Here is a 16,714-nt window from a genome sequence, read left to right as displayed (position 1 = left end):
TCAGCTTTGATAAACCACATCAATTATTCACCGTGAAGGCAGACATCCTGACATGAAAGCAACACATAAAGAGCATAAGCACATGTTCAAGACAAAAGGCACAGCAGCGTGGGGGTGGGGCTGCAGGGTCTGGCACAGGTAGGTTTAATTGTATTATCATGTGGAACCAAAGTCAGACAAAGGCCTTTATCAGCACTTTGAACTCACATTGAGCTGGTTGTAGTATAGGCTGTCTTCGGGGCTGTTCAGCAGCTTGGGCTGGTGGCCCCGCCGGCGAGGAGCTCTCTGCTGCAGCTTCATCACTGGACCTGCAACAGAGAAAAAGTGAAGGCAGGCGTCCAAGCAAGCGGGAAAAAAAACAACAAGCACCAACCCCGTAGTAGCGATGACGACAGCAGCAGAAAACACATTCTGCCTTTGAGTTTTTTTAATCCGTGAGTCACAGAAAAACACAACTTCATGGAGATTATGTAATCAATTAATGAAATGACTCAATAACAGTTTAATATTAGTCAGAATCCTCACTTAATCCCATCTTCCCTCACAGGTGTTCATCAGATGATGTGCAAACTTTCAAAGAGTGACAATATTTGTAGGCAGAGACAAAACTGGTTTGTTCTAAGTCATAATTTGAGTAGCAGTCTGCTTGTTTGTCTCATGGATGTCTTACAATCATCAAACCAACGTTAGTTTCAGACTCGCTGTGTCGAAAAAAACACTGCTTTAAAAATGACAACTTCATTTACAGTACAGAGGTAAATGAGAGCTGTCCAAACCAACCTGTCCCAGTGTGGAAAAAGTACCTGTGACTCCCTCTTAAATCATTATTATTTACACCTCCTGTGCTTTCATTTTGGACTACACTCTGCAGTCAGAGCAGCTGCTGGTTTGGAAACCAGTTCCAAACCAGCAGCTGGGTTCATGTGTACGCAACTCGAAAGCCACATATTTAGGTGGAGCAGTTTTCACTTGTGGTTGAAACCAAAGTTACAATGAATCCAGATACAATGAACTCTAAAGCAACAAGAAAAAAAGAGAAGGAAACTACCAAGATCAAGTTTTCCAAAATGGCATACAAACATATCACACATTACCTCATTCTTAAGATCATAAACAAATACAGAACAAATCATTGACATTTATGGTTTTAAAGTATTTCTAAGGTTGTGTAACCTTAAATTACAATTAGATAAATAAAAAGTGTGGTTAACCCTTTCTTTAACATTCCTAAAAGAACCAAAAACATCTGTTTCTCTTCTGTAAATTGTCTGTGCTGCAATTACATAGATACAGCATTTCGCAAGACTTTAAATCTGAGGCTACTTTTATTACGTGATAGTTCTGGACTCACACAAACAGGTAGAGAACAGCTCATAACTCTTGATTTCACTTGGTTTGAGTTCACAATGCCCTTTTGGAATTATTCCAAACTAGGACTGGGTGATTTTGCCTAAAAAAAAAAAAAATCTCAGATTTTTTAAAGAAAAATACGAATTTCAATTTGATTTTCTATTTTTTTTTTTTTAATGCACTTAAAATGACAGCAAGACATCAGATATATTGTCAAAAGTGCAAACTTTATTGCTGTGATTGTCCTCACGAGTTAAAAATGCATAGAACAATCCCAAAATAAAAAGTAAATGAGGCTGTCATTCAACATTTCAAGCTTTAACCCAGGTTTAAGCAAAAGTGACACAGCAACTTCACAATACCTTAAATTTTCTGATTAAGAAATCACATGACTACATATTCTATAACATATAACATTACAATTAAAAAAAAAAAAAACTCTTCCCTTAGCATCTCAGCATAAAAAATTAAACATGCCTGTGGCACACATATAGCCTACTCAAAGACACATGTAAACAAAGAGGAGGTTGGCTAGCTTTGTACCTGGACTTTTCTTTTGTTTTTAGTAGAAGCTTTGGAGTTTTGGAGAGTTCCAGAGTGATACCTGTTTGCTGCTGTGACGCAAGGCCTTGTTTCCTTGCACAGTTCCGCATTCACTTTGATTAACAGTATCCGCAACAGGAAGTCGAAGCCTATTGGCTGGGCGATCACAGCGCAATTTTATATTTGTATAGGGGTCTGTAGGACGAAGGCGGGACTTATTTACATTGACGTTTATGAATGACCACCGGGAGTATACCATAGCAAAAGATTAGTTCGGTATTTTTTTGCATTTCAAAAGAATGATACATAAACATAAATTTCTCAGAAACTCTGCATACTACTGTAGTTGTAGTGACACATTTTAGCTTATGAACTCGCTATCATGTGTATTACCATCTGTCTCTGCACACAGCGGTGTGAGCTGACAGTCTTACTACCACAGCAGTGAAGCCCATAAGCAAGGCATTTTTTTTGAATTTCCCTCCTAGTGGCAGGGGTGTAGTTGCTCTTTAACCACTAGGCAACCACTCCCCATATTAGCACTAATTAGTAGATTTTCTGATTTACATTCACAAAACCAATTACAAAAATGACATTTGTTCCAAAATCCAAATTAAGAGACTAATTAATTATTGTGTACTGAATCAAATCAAACTTTATTGTAATTTATACCAAAGATACAACCCAATTCAAAGTCACACACACTTTTGCAATTAAGATGACTATAGCATTCTTCAAAACCCAGACTAAACTCAATTATCTGCTATTTTATCATGAAGTCAATAAGTAAGGGTTTATTGGTGTCTGGTTTTTGAGGTGTGTTTGCTGTTACCTTGATAGTCTGTAAGTACGGTAAGTGGAATGTGATGTATAGACGTTATAGGGCAAAACCTCTTTAAAACGGCGATGGCATCCTTTTATCAGCCTGTAAAAAATACATTTTCACCTTTCACACATGAACCAGGAGCTGACTAAGCAGATCTGTACAACAGCAGACAAAAATGTTTTGACTGACGACACAAACGTAAGCTGTGTCTGATTTCTTGAAAATAGTTTAAAGCTGTTGGTGCTTCTACAGTTTCAATATGCTCACATAAATCAGTTTAAACACAGGCTAGACATTCTGGAGTCAGGTTTGTCTGATGCTTGAAAACAGAATTTATTTTTACAAAAACAATTACTTTTAGGACAATTTGGTTCCAACAATGTTCATTCTATGATATGTTTAGGTTTTTATTGGGTAACTTATGCATTTTGAAATATCCATATTCAATATTGGAAAAGGGTTCCTTGTCGTCCTTTGCGTTTCGTGTCAGAAAAGACATTCGCTCAAAATGTCTTGCTACACCTGCCTCTCAACCTTGACTAAAGCAGCATTTGCTCATTCCATCTTAACATCACTTTGTACTGACTTTGAACAGATCTCACCACATCTCAATCCTATACATCAAAGAGCAGTTCCCTGGCCACCCCTTCAATCTTCCCTCGGCATTCCTTGATCTTATTCAAACCAGCATCAGTTTACCCAAATCACACTTTGTAAATGCCCAGAAAGTTCCTGTCAGCTCAGAGATATTAGCCAACTTTTATGGTGAATCTTATCTCTCTAATGCCTTCAAGGTGTCAACTGTCCATAACAGGAGTGCTGTGAGTATTTGAGCTTTTTTTGGATGTTTCTGATGTGCTGGAGAAACTGCCTGTAAAAGATAACATTCAGTCAATGCCTGAGCACACTACGTATATAAAATGTTGACACTTTGCATTGCTGTTCTTCTAGGTGTGTAGAAATGCTATATTATCAATGTCCTTTGATCAATATGGTTAAAAGGATAGTGCAGAACAGACTCCACTATTTTAAAAATTATTTATTACTATTTCTTTATTTTACCATTATTAATAAATAATAATGTCATTGAAAAGGTTCGGAATTTTCCACTTCTGGATAAACGTTAAGGGGTGTGCTTGTAGCTGGAGGGTCAACCGTCTGACTGGCAGAATGAACAGCACCATCTGCCCCACACTGATGGATTGGCCCTTAAACCACAAATATTTCCCAGGCCCTGCACAGAAGCGCAGCCACTGCTCATCAGGGATTACTTAAATGTAGAAGGCAAAATTTTCAATTGATCTTAAACTCAAACTAATATAATAATATTCATTATTAATTGTAGCAAGTTAAAGTTGGCAACAGTATATTCAATAATACAATTAATTACTCCTAATTGCTGCTACCGGTAATTAACAGTAATTTATTGATGCTACATTTATGTTCTATACACACTTAGTCTATGCACAGTACATTTATTGACCGCTGTTGCCCATCGTCTAGTATTTTACATATGTTAGGATTTCCCTACTACAACTTAGAACTGAAGCCAGTTCTCCTTGACTATTGGATTCAATCTTTATTGTTCTTTGCTCACAATAAACCTTTTTACAAATAAAACATTAATAGCCAATTTCCATCAACTTCTACGCGCAAACCTATGGCGTCCACCTCGAGCTTTAATCCCTAGCTTCATAGACTTGTTTTGATGTAAGACTATCCCAGCTTATTTATAGATTATTACATCTGCCAAGGAGGTAATACATTTACCAGCATGTATTTATGTGTTTGTTTGTCTTTTAGCCGGATTTATTCAAAAGTTTACAACAGATTTTTATAAAATTTAAACCAAAGATAGACATTACACCATGGAAGATTCCATTAGATTTTGGAGGAAATCTGGATCAATACACTGATTTCTCACAGTCCCTATTTCTCATTGGTGAAATTTCAAAAATTCATATCTCAATTTGTAACTGATTGATCTTGATTGGATCCAGCGGATTTCATCGCGATTTTTAGAAAGAAATGGGGTGCCAATACATTTGGAGCCACTGTATAGTTTTTCAGGGGGATATAAATTTCCTACACGTCTATAAAGTGTGAAAAGTCATTGATCAAGATAACTGAATATTTGGCAAAGAGGATATTTGGCGCTTGATGTTGATTTGCGCTCTCTGAGTGCTCTTGTTCAGTTTGTTTTTAATATTCCAGTTTTAATACTCAGAAATATGATTGAAGACATGAAGCAGTTTTATTTTGGATCAGTTTACAATAAGTGTTTGCCTGACATCTCTCAGCTGCTTTTATCAAGCCCTGCAGATCTTAAAAAGAGGTTCAGCCTTTTCATTCTGACCTGCAGCAGTAGCAGCATGTAGTAGATCAGAGGATGGGTCAGACCTCCCATGTCTCTGCCTCTATTTGGGAAATCTCTGTCATTTGATCCCAGCCAGCCCAGGAGGAATGCTGCTCCTGCGGATATATTACAACCAGAGTGTTGTCCATGACTGGCCTCCAGCATGGGAGTGGAGAGCTGACACGAGCAGGCCGAGACAGAACAGGGTCAGACTGTGGGTCACTCTGGGGCTTTACCAAATGATCACGGGTGATGTCTGCTGTTAAGCGTGCAGAGGAAAAATATCCTCATGGGAATATGGAGGCAGTGTGTTTCATATGATATTAATTTCTCTAAATGAAATGTTTTCTAAAATAAAAAGGCTGCAAATATTTTTTACAAAGATGATAGCAGATGATTGATCTTACTTCTGTAATTACCACTGAAATAGCTTTAAAATGCAATACAATAAAGATACAACAGAAGCCACTGGAAGGGATTTTAAACAAAGGAATTTACAAATGCATTAACTTACGGTAGTTCTCAAACCTTGTTCAGTTATCACCTACATTCCCTCAGACTGTGCTGTGCTGAAGCACTTAGGCTTTGTTTGTTCAGATGGAGCGAGCAGAGGCACCAACAGGCATGGATTATAAGGAAAAATCAGCAGCAGGGTCTTTGATGTCTAAATGAGGCATGTGTAAGGCAGACCTAACTCACTATCGCAAAACATGCACGATTACATTATTCACCTCCAAACACAAAGCCTAAACAGATATGTCAAAAAGCTTTTCTGTAGGTCTTCCAGCTTTTCTTTTTGACGTCATTTTTAACTTCCACTCATGTGCTTTGCATTAGTAGACAAACTGATCAAATATGGACAGAGAAAGCTGAACAAAAAGAAGGTGCTTCTGCATCTGTTTTCACTAATGCTGGCAGAGGATGTTATTAATTATGAGCCTTTTTTCACACAGAAATCAATCATTTCACCTGACAGCAATCTTGGTAGGTGGACTCCGGGAGAGTCTCTGAACTTTGGGGAAGTCAGTCATTTGTCAAAGACTTAATATATCAAACCTAAAACTATAAGAAGGATTCTTTAAAAGTATGTAGTGCTGGGAGGAAGTCTTGAATGACAAGAAAAGTAAGCTAAGAATAGTTTAAATATGCAAATCTGAAGCATTGGTTCTTTTTTCCTCATCATCAGAGGAAACCATTTTGTTTAATAAAAATAAGTAATGATATCTCATTTCCTATAAAGTTTTGTGTTCTGAAAAACTTTGTCAAGGTTTGTTGAGGGCTTAATAAAGCCGTGTGAAATCACAAGTTTTATTTTCCACCTTGATTTTGTGTCTGGGGAGATTATATTTGGGTAGAATTGTGATGATGAGTAGTTTGGAAGTACATCCTGTTAACTACTCCCACTGACATTAAGAGGATTACGTAGGTAGCGTCAGACAGAGGCAACTCCTTCCGTTGAGTTGAGTCTTTCCTATCCTCTCAAATCTCTGCTGCCGCTATGCTGAGCCTGTAATTTGCCTAAAACTGAAGCCATCCGGTTGAGACGTGGCAATACAGACAGATAAATCATATTCTGGGAGACAGCAAGAGGGAGGGAGAGTATTTGTCTAGTGAACATGGAGAGGGTGGATCATTTGTCTTGCAGATGCATGTTGATATGGTGATGCTGCTGCGTCTGTGGTGGTGGAGGGTTTGTGGAGCAGCACCTGGTGACAGGACAGGTGGGAAGATGCTTAGGAGCTGAAGGAAGGAATGCGAATGGATGAAAGTGAGAAGCACTTCTGAGTGAGTGAGTGAGTGATGGACTCAGTGTGTTAAACTGTGCCACGGTTCCATCAAGCTCCACCAGCTGCAGCTATAAAGCAAAGACAGCTCAAAGCAACAAATTAAAATCAATTCTCATTGACTGGACTGTGTTGTGCATCGAGGGGGGCATAGCTAAAACCAGTAAGGCTGTATATTTTTGTTTCTTCTCAGTGTTTCATCCTTCCAGGCCACCAGATTAACCATCTTCCAATGCCTCAGAGGTACATTGGCGGTGTGTTGTGGCTCTGCTTTATCAGTGTCTCTCTCTTGACATGTATGTTTACCACAACTATAATCTTCAAAAAGCCTGTTAACATAAGTAGCTCAGCTTTCATAAACCATAAAGTCAACTCTGACTGATCCTCGGCACCATCCTGTTTACCACGCTGAAGAGCAAAAAGCAGCACTCTGATCATATCTGCTGCGTACTAGCTCAGGCGTTCTCTCTCTGCGTGCCTTTCTGACTCATTTCCAAACATGTTGTATTTAATATTCAGACATGGGAGACAGGTGATGAGAGGTGACGCGGCTTCAAATGCACAGCTTACACGACTACACTGTGTAAGTTTTTCACTGACAAAGCATGGAAAAATCAAAGGTTGGTGATGTAGACAGACGAGAGTGCCTGGAGTAGCAACTGCTTTAATGCTCTCTTCACACCATGAAATACAGCACTGCAGTTATTTGCCTAAAGAGTAAAAGCAGTCGTCTTGCCTGGTGTAAGATATATACTTGGCCGAATTGATCCAATGCTCTTTACAGCTTTTCTGCTGTGTTTTTCTTGTAAAACTACTGAACAAACATGTCGCTGCCACAGAAGGCTTTGTTAAATCACACAGAAAAGACCCAAAGTCTGTCAAACCCACAGAGAGGTTCCAGGTCAAGCCATGGTGCTTTTTTGGAGGGTGTCTGTATGTGTGTGTGTCTGGAGGGGAGGAGTAATTCAATTTTCACGGCTAATTTTCTTGTTTCTCTCCACTGATGTCCTGAAACACTCCAGGTTGAGCTCCAGCCCCAAAAAATAGAGAAAGATCCAAATGCAAACACCAGAGGCGACAGCAGGATGAGACACAGGAAGGAGCCTGGTCTCCAAACATCTGGCAGGGCAAGGCTTCCACGACTCACTCAACATCAGGATGAAAACAGGCCCTCAGATCTGCAGGGATCAAAGTGTGCCCTGGGTGCCTGAGCCACTGTGGCCTCCCTCAACTTATTCAAATTGAGTTTCCTGAAAGACGTCGCAGCCAAAAAAACAGGTCGTTGAACATGAATGAGGCAGGAAAAGAAACGTACTGAATCCCAGAAAAAGCTGAATGGTCGTCACATAAGAAGACATTTTCTTTGACAAGCTTCATCTAACTAATTTAACTAAAAATCCACAAGAGTAAACTAATGAAAAAACCAATAAAGCTTTTCACAATAATAATAATAATTAAAGCTGCGAGGAGTGTCGTAGGGTCCGAAGAAGTGGCCGGGGTCAATTACGTGTATCAAATATGAGACTGTTTGAACTTTGTGTATGAGAGTTATCACGGTTTTCTATTATGGCGTGCATCAACTGAGAACGTAAAGCATGATGGGTAATTTTCACATTGATTCTTGTTTAGGGCTGGAGAGTCATCATGTGTATCAAATATGAGGCTGTTTGAAAGTTGTATATGAGAGTTATAGTAGTTTTTCTAAAATAGCGTGCAAAATGGCGCCAGTCGCAAAAACCCAGTATGAAAGGGAAAACCAGTTAAAAATCACTCTCAGTGAATTTGATGCGAATCTATTGAAAAATATCCAAGATACAGAATTTTGAATGTGATGGCAAAGGATTTTCTGGTGACATTATAGGCCCCTCCCACTGATCACAGCCTGTCTTCATCAGCGACCTGCTCCCATCTTATAAGATTCATCCAACACTATTTTGAAGTCAACGCGACATATGGTCTTTCGGCTAGAGCTGTAAGTTTTGAACGCCACTAAAAGCGGCGGCCTCTGAGAACGCAAGGCATGATGGGTAATTATCACATTGATTCTTGTTTAGTAATGAACAACCATCATGTGTATCAAATGTGAGGTGGTTTGAACTTTGTATATTAGAGTTTTATGCATTTTTCTATTATGGCGTGCCATAGTTACGAACAGTGAACATGACCGTAAATGGTGCCTGTTGAAAACACAAGGCATGATGGGAAATGTTTCAAGGCAGTCATGAATATGTCATTTGTGGGAAATTTGAGGCTGATTGAACTTTGTGTGTCAAAGTTATGGGTTTTTTTAAATTGTGGCGTGCTTCAGGAATTAGCATTGCAACTTTGCTGAAGCCCCTCAGACTAGTTTCGCCTTTTTTGACATTTGACTCAAGATGGCCGACTTCCTGTTTGGTTTTGGGCGTGGGTCATCTGGTAAATTTTTGTTAATCTTGGGGTCAAGAATACATGTGGTGAATTTCGTATGAATCGGGCAAACCTGCCAGTCATGCTGTTCCATCATATTTTTGGAATCCATAACGCTTGCTTTGCCCATTTTTTTAGCGATTTTTTTCATTGCACCAAAATATCTAATTGTTCAGCAGACCTGAGGTGCGTGAAAATTTTGGTGAGACTTTGGGCATCCTCAGGGGCAAAACCAAAAATACCCAAGAAAAGCAAGAACAATGGGTTCCTACGGCCAGTATGGCCTTCAATGGCCTTCAGACCCTAATAATAAATATTATATAAATACAGTATAAAACAGGGACACTATAAATTCAAACTTGTTTGAACTCATGGCCTGTGAGTCATCAACGCATCCTTTGATGGGTTTATTGGTAGAAATCTCACAAAGAAATCATAAATCTATTGGGAAAACATAAATTTTTAGTTTCTAATGTCGATGACTTTTTGCACCTTTGTAAATGGGTTCTGTATTAATTTAGACAAGATGTTAATAGAAAGGTGTTTCTGTACATTGTGTTAATATACTGGGAATGTAAAAAGATCATTTCAGTATTTATTCGGAAGACATTAATAAGGTATGCAGAAGAGGGATTTTTTTTTTCCTAAACCAGCCCCCCTGAGATCAAAGTTTCACCCCAAAGTTAGAGATTGTGGGGTTCATCTATCACAGTTGAGGTTAAGGGCTGACCATTTCAGTACTAAGTCTTCCTGTGGTCAATTATAAGTTTTACAAATAAGTTTAATGGTTATCGGCCACATTTACATGAGAGCTAATTCCTCTTTAATTCACAATAAAAATTAAATCCTCTTTAAATTGACCTTGTAAACACCTGATTCGGAATGAAAACAGCTATTCCGAATTAAACTTAAATCCAAATTAAGTGGCTGGTTTATTCGGATTTTAATTCCAAATGGAATAATTCCTGCACATGCTCGTCCTGTCATGATAAACGTGTTTCCACATAAACCTCAATTTAGAATAACACTTTGATTCTGAATAATTTATTTCAGAATAATTAATTCCGAAACATCATGTAACTGTGGCCATTAAAAAGGTATGCAGAGTTTTTTTTTTTAAACCAGCCTCCCTGAGATCAAAGTGTCACCCCAAAGTTAGAGATTGTGGGGTTCATCTATCACAGTTTGAGGTTAAGGGCTGACTATTTCAGTACAAAGGCTCTTTGTGGTCAATTATAAGTCTAAGATTGACTGTTATTCTGATACATACATTTTCAGATAAGTGAAGCACTTTTTACTAAATGTATACATTATATTATTTAAAGAGTGCTTACATTTTTTAAGCCTTTCTCTCATTTCAAAGTGCATACATAAAAAAAGTAATAAAAGGTAGATTTCAATTTTAAAAAAGAAAACACACCCCTAAACGAGCCCCGTGTCAAACATGCTGCATAGTTTGCCTCAGATTTCTGGTCTGAAATGATGGATTCTTCGAACCCTGTCGCTCTTCAGCAGCCATGATGGCTAGGAGCGTGGGGTCACCTGTATGGAGCATTACCGAATTAGCCCCTATCTAACCCAGACCTGCTGTGGCGTGCTGACACTAATCCCGAGCCCGCGAGAGAGCCCTGTCTGTGTTACATTATCATGTCTAATCCCCATAATCTCTCAGCCACACCGCTAAACGCTATTCCACCTCCGTCTCTTAGCTCATACCACTCTAATAACATTAATGAAGGGCCAGGCCCCATTCCCAAGGCTGCCTGGTGGTGTGCTGGGGACGACCATGAACGGAGGCCCCCTGCACAGCCACCCACTCAGCCTCACAGACAGTAGGAATTAATGCAACTCATCGCCTGTGGCAAAAAGCAAAACCAAACATATGTTCAACAAATCAGGGTTTGTGTATTTTCTTGTCACTGTAACTGTGCAGGTCTATTAGAGTCACTGATGAGATCCTCAGTGAAGGGCCCACTGAGCGGGAGAATGAAACCTTTGAAGTGTTCATGGCACTTCGAAAAGCCCCCCAACCTGCCACGAGACGTTTATGATGAGCTGACCTGGGTTATTAAAATACCACGGGAATGATCACCCATAATGCCTCTCTCTTTGGCTGTCAACAGAGAATGGCAGCAGAGGATTGGCTGGGATGAAAGGTTGAAAGGGGTCCCGTATTAAAAATGGCACTTTATCCATTAAAGCAGGATTTCTGCTGTCTCTTTGTGTAATTACCTGCACCCACCAGCTCTGTGCCTGGGCTTACCTTGTTTACACTGCACGTCTCGCAGTCGGCCTGTCTCCCTGTGAGGCTTCGTTACACTGTCTTCTGCCCTGCCTTTGTCTCTCTTGAAGTCTTTCACTTGTCTATCTTGGCTGTCGGGGCCAACCTTGAAAGAGGAAGCGTAAACACACTCAGAGGAGCAAAGTCAATGGAAACACAGCAGATGAATAGATGCAAGTTAAAGCAAGCCCCGTAATGTGTTTTTTTTTTTCAATTTAGTCATGTAGATGTTGTATTCATTTATTTACAATTTACAATTTGGCACTCATATAACTCAAACCCATTAATGTGCTTTGCAATGTTAATCAAATGCTAATGCAATTGCATCTCCCCTTTCTACTTGCCCTACCTTCTAGCAAACAGCGCCACACTGACTTAATTGTGAGAGAAAAAAACAGCACACACAGAGACTCCAGCTCATATTTAATTTTATCTTTGAATAAAAAATAAAAAAAGCCATAGGAAAGTATTAATCTGCTTAACATTTCTAAGTACATCCTCCAAAGGATTTTGCTTTTTTAATCTTACATATGCTCAGCAGAGTTACTGGCAAAAACTGTACATTTTCCTCATTTCATCCTTTCAACATCAAATGGTGAGCAGCAAAAATTGGATCAGACTTCAAAGACTGTGATGTGCTCCAAGTCACGGAGTGGCTCTTCTATTTCACATATTGAATCCGAGCAGGATATCAAAGTGCTACCAAAGAACCTCAGGTCTTTACTAAAAAAGGGGTCTAACATCTGTAGAAAGAGGAGCGCAAAGACAAATCACCTCAGGGAAGAGCGAGCATTTATTCTCAGCCGTGAATTTCCAGCCTTTTGATTCTCTCGTTCCTGTACCACCCTGTCGTCTCTGCTGAGATGGAGGTTGAAGCAAGAGAACTCTTTTGTCTCAAGGACTCAAAAAAAATTCCCAACGAATAATCTGGGTTAAAGCTGCTTTGTAGACGAGGAGCTTTTTTACATAGAGAGCTGAATAAGGCAGGAGAAAATGCTCATTGATATTCTCTTACTCACATTTCTTTTATGTTTTTGATCCGTTTGTGCCTCGCCGCTTTTTGAGCCATACCTGTGAAGAAATGTATTTTAATGTAAATAATAGGGTGATCATTATAAAGCTATATACGCATCTGCTTAGCATGTTACAACTCAGGCACTCTTGTCTTTCAATGTTACAATAGGCTTTGATATATGATTATGCAATTATGCAACATCACTCATATGTATTATGCAAATAACAAACATTATATAGACAATATCTGCACACACAAAGCTGTGTGCAAGTCTCTGTCATGATTCTAGTTCAGATAAACAAAACCTCATCCAGTTTGGAAACGTAATGAAACCGGAGGCTGTGCTGACTGTCAGTGAGGAGCGATGAGAACAGCATGTAGGTGAGAACACAGATCGTACAAGATGAAAATGGGCCAGATCATGTCAAAATAAATATATATGGAGAGATTCCAGCTCTGATTAAACAGAATTGTTAAGTGGAGGTTTGAAGTCTTTCTCACCAAGGAATATGATTGTAAACATGGAGGGAAAACTCCCCAATGAGCCTCTGCTCAGTTTGAGTATACAACAAGCACAACATTTTGTGATGTGTAAATCTGGTATTTTGGAGTTGCAATGTGGAGAAAAGTCTGCAAAATTGACCAAAAGCCACCAAAGTTTTGAAGATTTATCTGATAATTCTGTGTGCATTAACTGAAGAACTTCATTAGGATGTGATGCACAAAGATTTGTAAAATATTATAGTTAATATATAGTTACATTTGCATTTATTTGTTTGTCTGTTAGCAGGATTACGTTACGTACTTAACGGATTTTGAGGAACGTTTTAACTAAAGGTAGACCTTACAGCACGGAAGATTTCACAAAATTTTGGAGCCGATCCGGATCAATATACTGAATCATAATCTGGTTCAAAAATCTAAATCTTTTATCATTGGAGAAATTTTTTAAATTAATATCTCATTCGTAATTGACTGATCTCAGTTATGTTGGGTTGGTTTCTCACAAAGTGTCATAGGGATTAAAGATTAAGCATTTAAATGCATTTTTCAGGATATTTGGCACTCGGTGGAAGTCTTGGCTCTCCGATTGCTCTTGTCATGTTTTTTTACTTTTTACAAGCAACTCTTGAACCAAATTCGCTATTGACACAAACATTTTTTGTTTGATTAGGATTCATAGGTGTAGATAGAGATTAAACATTCAGGCTTAGCCCACCATCATCAACTTTTGTGCTGCTGTTCAGTCAGTGGCTGCTCTGCACATACTTTGGTAATGAACAGCCTTCCCATGTGCAAAAAAAACACTGAGTCATCTGCTCACACATCTGGAGACCAGTGCAGCACCCAACCCCGTTTGTGGTTGGACAAGTGTGTTATCTGGGTGGAAAAATATTTATTACGTTTATGAAACTGAAAGGGGTGGTGCACGAGGAGGAGCTCTCTCTCTCTTTTTTTAAACAACAGGGCAGTATGGGGTAATATTATCTCACTCAGGGAGGGAGGTAATGGGACAGATGGGTTGGCTAGAAATCCCCAACAATTCTCTTTTTTCAGATAATGAAAAAAAAAAAAGGAGCCGCTGCCCTCGATGATAGAGAACCCTGCAGAACAAAGTGTGCCCACACTCACCCGGTTGGCTCCTCCTTGGTGGTCTTCCCTTTAGCCTCAGGGTGACACCCGGGCTGCTGGGGTCCAAGATTTTGGCGCACCCGATGACCTCTGTAAGCTGCATAGGATATGGATGTCAGAAAATTTTGAATAATATGAATATCAGAAAACCAGCAGTTGTGATCTAAACCATCAGACATAAGTAGAGGAAATCCCAAAGTAACACTGAGTTTAGGATTTCAAATGTTACATTTGTTCAGAGTAAATCAAGAACATTTAGGCCTGCAGAGAAGCAGAAGGCGAAACGTGTGGTATAATTATTGAGACACACTGGGCTCAGGCGGGGGTTAAACGTAGCCTGCCGACTTACTCCGTTGACAGGCTTTTGTGTTTTTTCTGGAAAAATTATATGCACAGGGAAAAAAGCTCAAGTACATTGTTGAGCAATGGTTCTACTTTGCATGGTCTAATCAGATCGATGGAAAGCTGGTCCCTCAGGCCCTGCTGAGATCTGAGAAGCCACCAGGCTCATACATTTGAAAGGCATCTGTTTATTTTCAGAATGCAAATGCAGCCCACCTCAAAGGCTATAAGCTGCGGAGAACACACAATGTAGATGTGCTGGAGTGCCCCGCCGGGGGGCTGAGGCCCCACTTATGTCAGGTTCAGGTTCTCCCCCCCCACCCGCCCTAAACCCCAGTGGCCACACACAAGCATGCTCCTCCCCGAAATAAAGACATCGGCTACAGAGAGGCTTTCCTCACACCAGAACCATGTTTACCCATTCTGCAGCTTTATTTACAAGGGTTTAATGGAGGACATTTACACAAGGTGCACAGACAACCAAGATGCTTCATGTGACAGATGAGGGCAGCCCTTAGGACAGCAGGGGGAGACAATGCCAAATCTCCTCCCCCTGCCCTCCTCTCTCCTGCCCCCTCTGGCACCCACCCTTGTCCTCCAGTGAGAGGCTCCATGGGGGAGGGGGGCTGGGAAGGTTAATGTGCCCACTTTGATCTTCGTCAAGGCACACTGAGTAAGAATTTATTTACATTTCAGATGAAAAGGTTGACAGTATAAAAAGGCATCGTGTTTCTGGTATGTGAGAGCTGTGTAATAGGCCAAGAATTTGAGAGAGGAAGTTGTGAGGAAACAGAAGGGATAAGCCCCTCTTTTGCCTTTACTGGGAAAGAGATGAAAGGGAAAGAAGGGTTTCAGTATGCACTGTTCTTCCGAAACGTGGGGACCAAATGCTGTGCAAACTCTCAAAAGCTTTACGAATGCATTATTAATTAATTTTTAGTATTTCGTTAGCCACTCAGGAAGATCAAAAAGGTGTTTCACAAAGACATAAGGTTTCACGTTCTTTAGTCTTCTTCCTTTTCATTTTCTAAAGTTGTTTTTAAGTGGTGCCAATTTCTATTGAACGTGAGAAATTCCAGATGTCTGCGTTTGTAAGCCCAACGAACATCAGAAGAAACTTTACACATTTCTATACCTGACTGAATGCGCACAGCCGCCTCTTCCCGCTCTTTTTTTATTTGCTTGAGGTTCTGCCGAGCCTTGTAGCCCCTCCAGGCTAGAGAGAGAGAGAAAGAGGTATGGTGAAAAAAGGTAGTGTGTGTGTTGGTGCGTATGTGTGTGAGGGATTGCTGACCTACCTCTGTGAAACAAAATAGACTGCACATACTACACAAGATCCCACTTCAAAACCCAGCTAAACCAGGTGGCAGAGGGATGGATCCCTTTGAACTCTCTGAGGTCTTATTGTCTGCTCTGAAGCATTGCTCTTAACCCTCGTAGGTCAAGCTGTGGTTATCAAACTCATCTCTTTTATGAAGCCTCACAGGAGCACAATAGACTGAAGGTCGTTAGTAAACCGGTAGTCAGATTCTCATCAGGTTTGCACCTGTTTCATCATTTTGTGATAAAAGACTTTCCAGTTGAACCCTTTTGACTGGAGTTTCAATAATTCCTCTTGCTTATTTACTGTTTCACAGCACTTTACCTGATTGAATGATGATGGCTCCGTGGCTTCTCTTTTCCTTTTCTTTTCTGTAACGTCGGGCTCCGAGCCAACCTTTAGTGTAAGCTTGCATCACCACCACCCGAGCTATTACCTCTCGCAGCAGCAGATTCAGTTGCTCCACGTGATAATACCTCAGAAAAACCTAGAGGAACAAGAAATAATAGTAAAACATCTCACATATTACTTTTCCTCTCTTTTAAAGTTCTGCACTATAAATAAAACCTTAGTTTAGAACAAATCCTTGATAATAGTTGATTGTGGTCTAAATGTTACCTTTGTCTTACCCAGCACCCAGTCCTCTAGTTTGGCTCGCTTCAATACGGCAACAGCATTTTCTTTGCTGCTCTCTGGCATCTGGTGAGCCCGAAATGCAAGGTAGTAATATCTGTGAGGCAAGCAAACATCAGTAAGTAAAAAGGTTATTTCTACATAATGTATAGATTTGAACAGAAATAATTATGTGGTTTAAGAGACACAACCTCAATGTCAGTCTCCCTTTATTTTTGGGAAAGG

General features: G+C 39.9%; 1 protein-coding gene across 2 annotated transcripts in view; it reads right to left on the bottom strand.

Annotated features, from left to right (window-relative positions):
* myo3b (myosin IIIB) overlaps positions 1 to 16,714 on the bottom strand; it is a 71,229-nt gene that overhangs the window by 8,709 nt on the left and 45,806 nt on the right. For both annotated transcript variants that reach the window (XM_028435985.1, XM_028435986.1), the window contains exons 27-33: positions 16,475 to 16,586; positions 16,181 to 16,343; positions 15,671 to 15,751; positions 14,194 to 14,290; positions 12,566 to 12,617; positions 11,529 to 11,652; positions 208 to 308 (exon numbers count right to left, since the gene is read on the bottom strand). In XM_028435985.1, the coding sequence (XP_028291786.1) occupies positions 208 to 308; positions 11,529 to 11,652; positions 12,566 to 12,617; positions 14,194 to 14,290; positions 15,671 to 15,751; positions 16,181 to 16,343; positions 16,475 to 16,586 (730 nt within the window). The remainder of the gene's footprint in view (positions 1 to 207; positions 309 to 11,528; positions 11,653 to 12,565; positions 12,618 to 14,193; positions 14,291 to 15,670; positions 15,752 to 16,180; positions 16,344 to 16,474; positions 16,587 to 16,714) is intronic.

The sequence above is a fragment of the Gouania willdenowi genome, chromosome 21 (genome assembly GCF_900634775.1).
Source record: "Gouania willdenowi chromosome 21, fGouWil2.1, whole genome shotgun sequence".
Taxonomy (NCBI): Eukaryota; Metazoa; Chordata; class Actinopteri; order Blenniiformes; family Gobiesocidae; genus Gouania; species Gouania willdenowi.
Note: the sequence above shows the minus strand (reverse complement) of the source record. Positions and strands in the feature narration are given on the sequence as shown.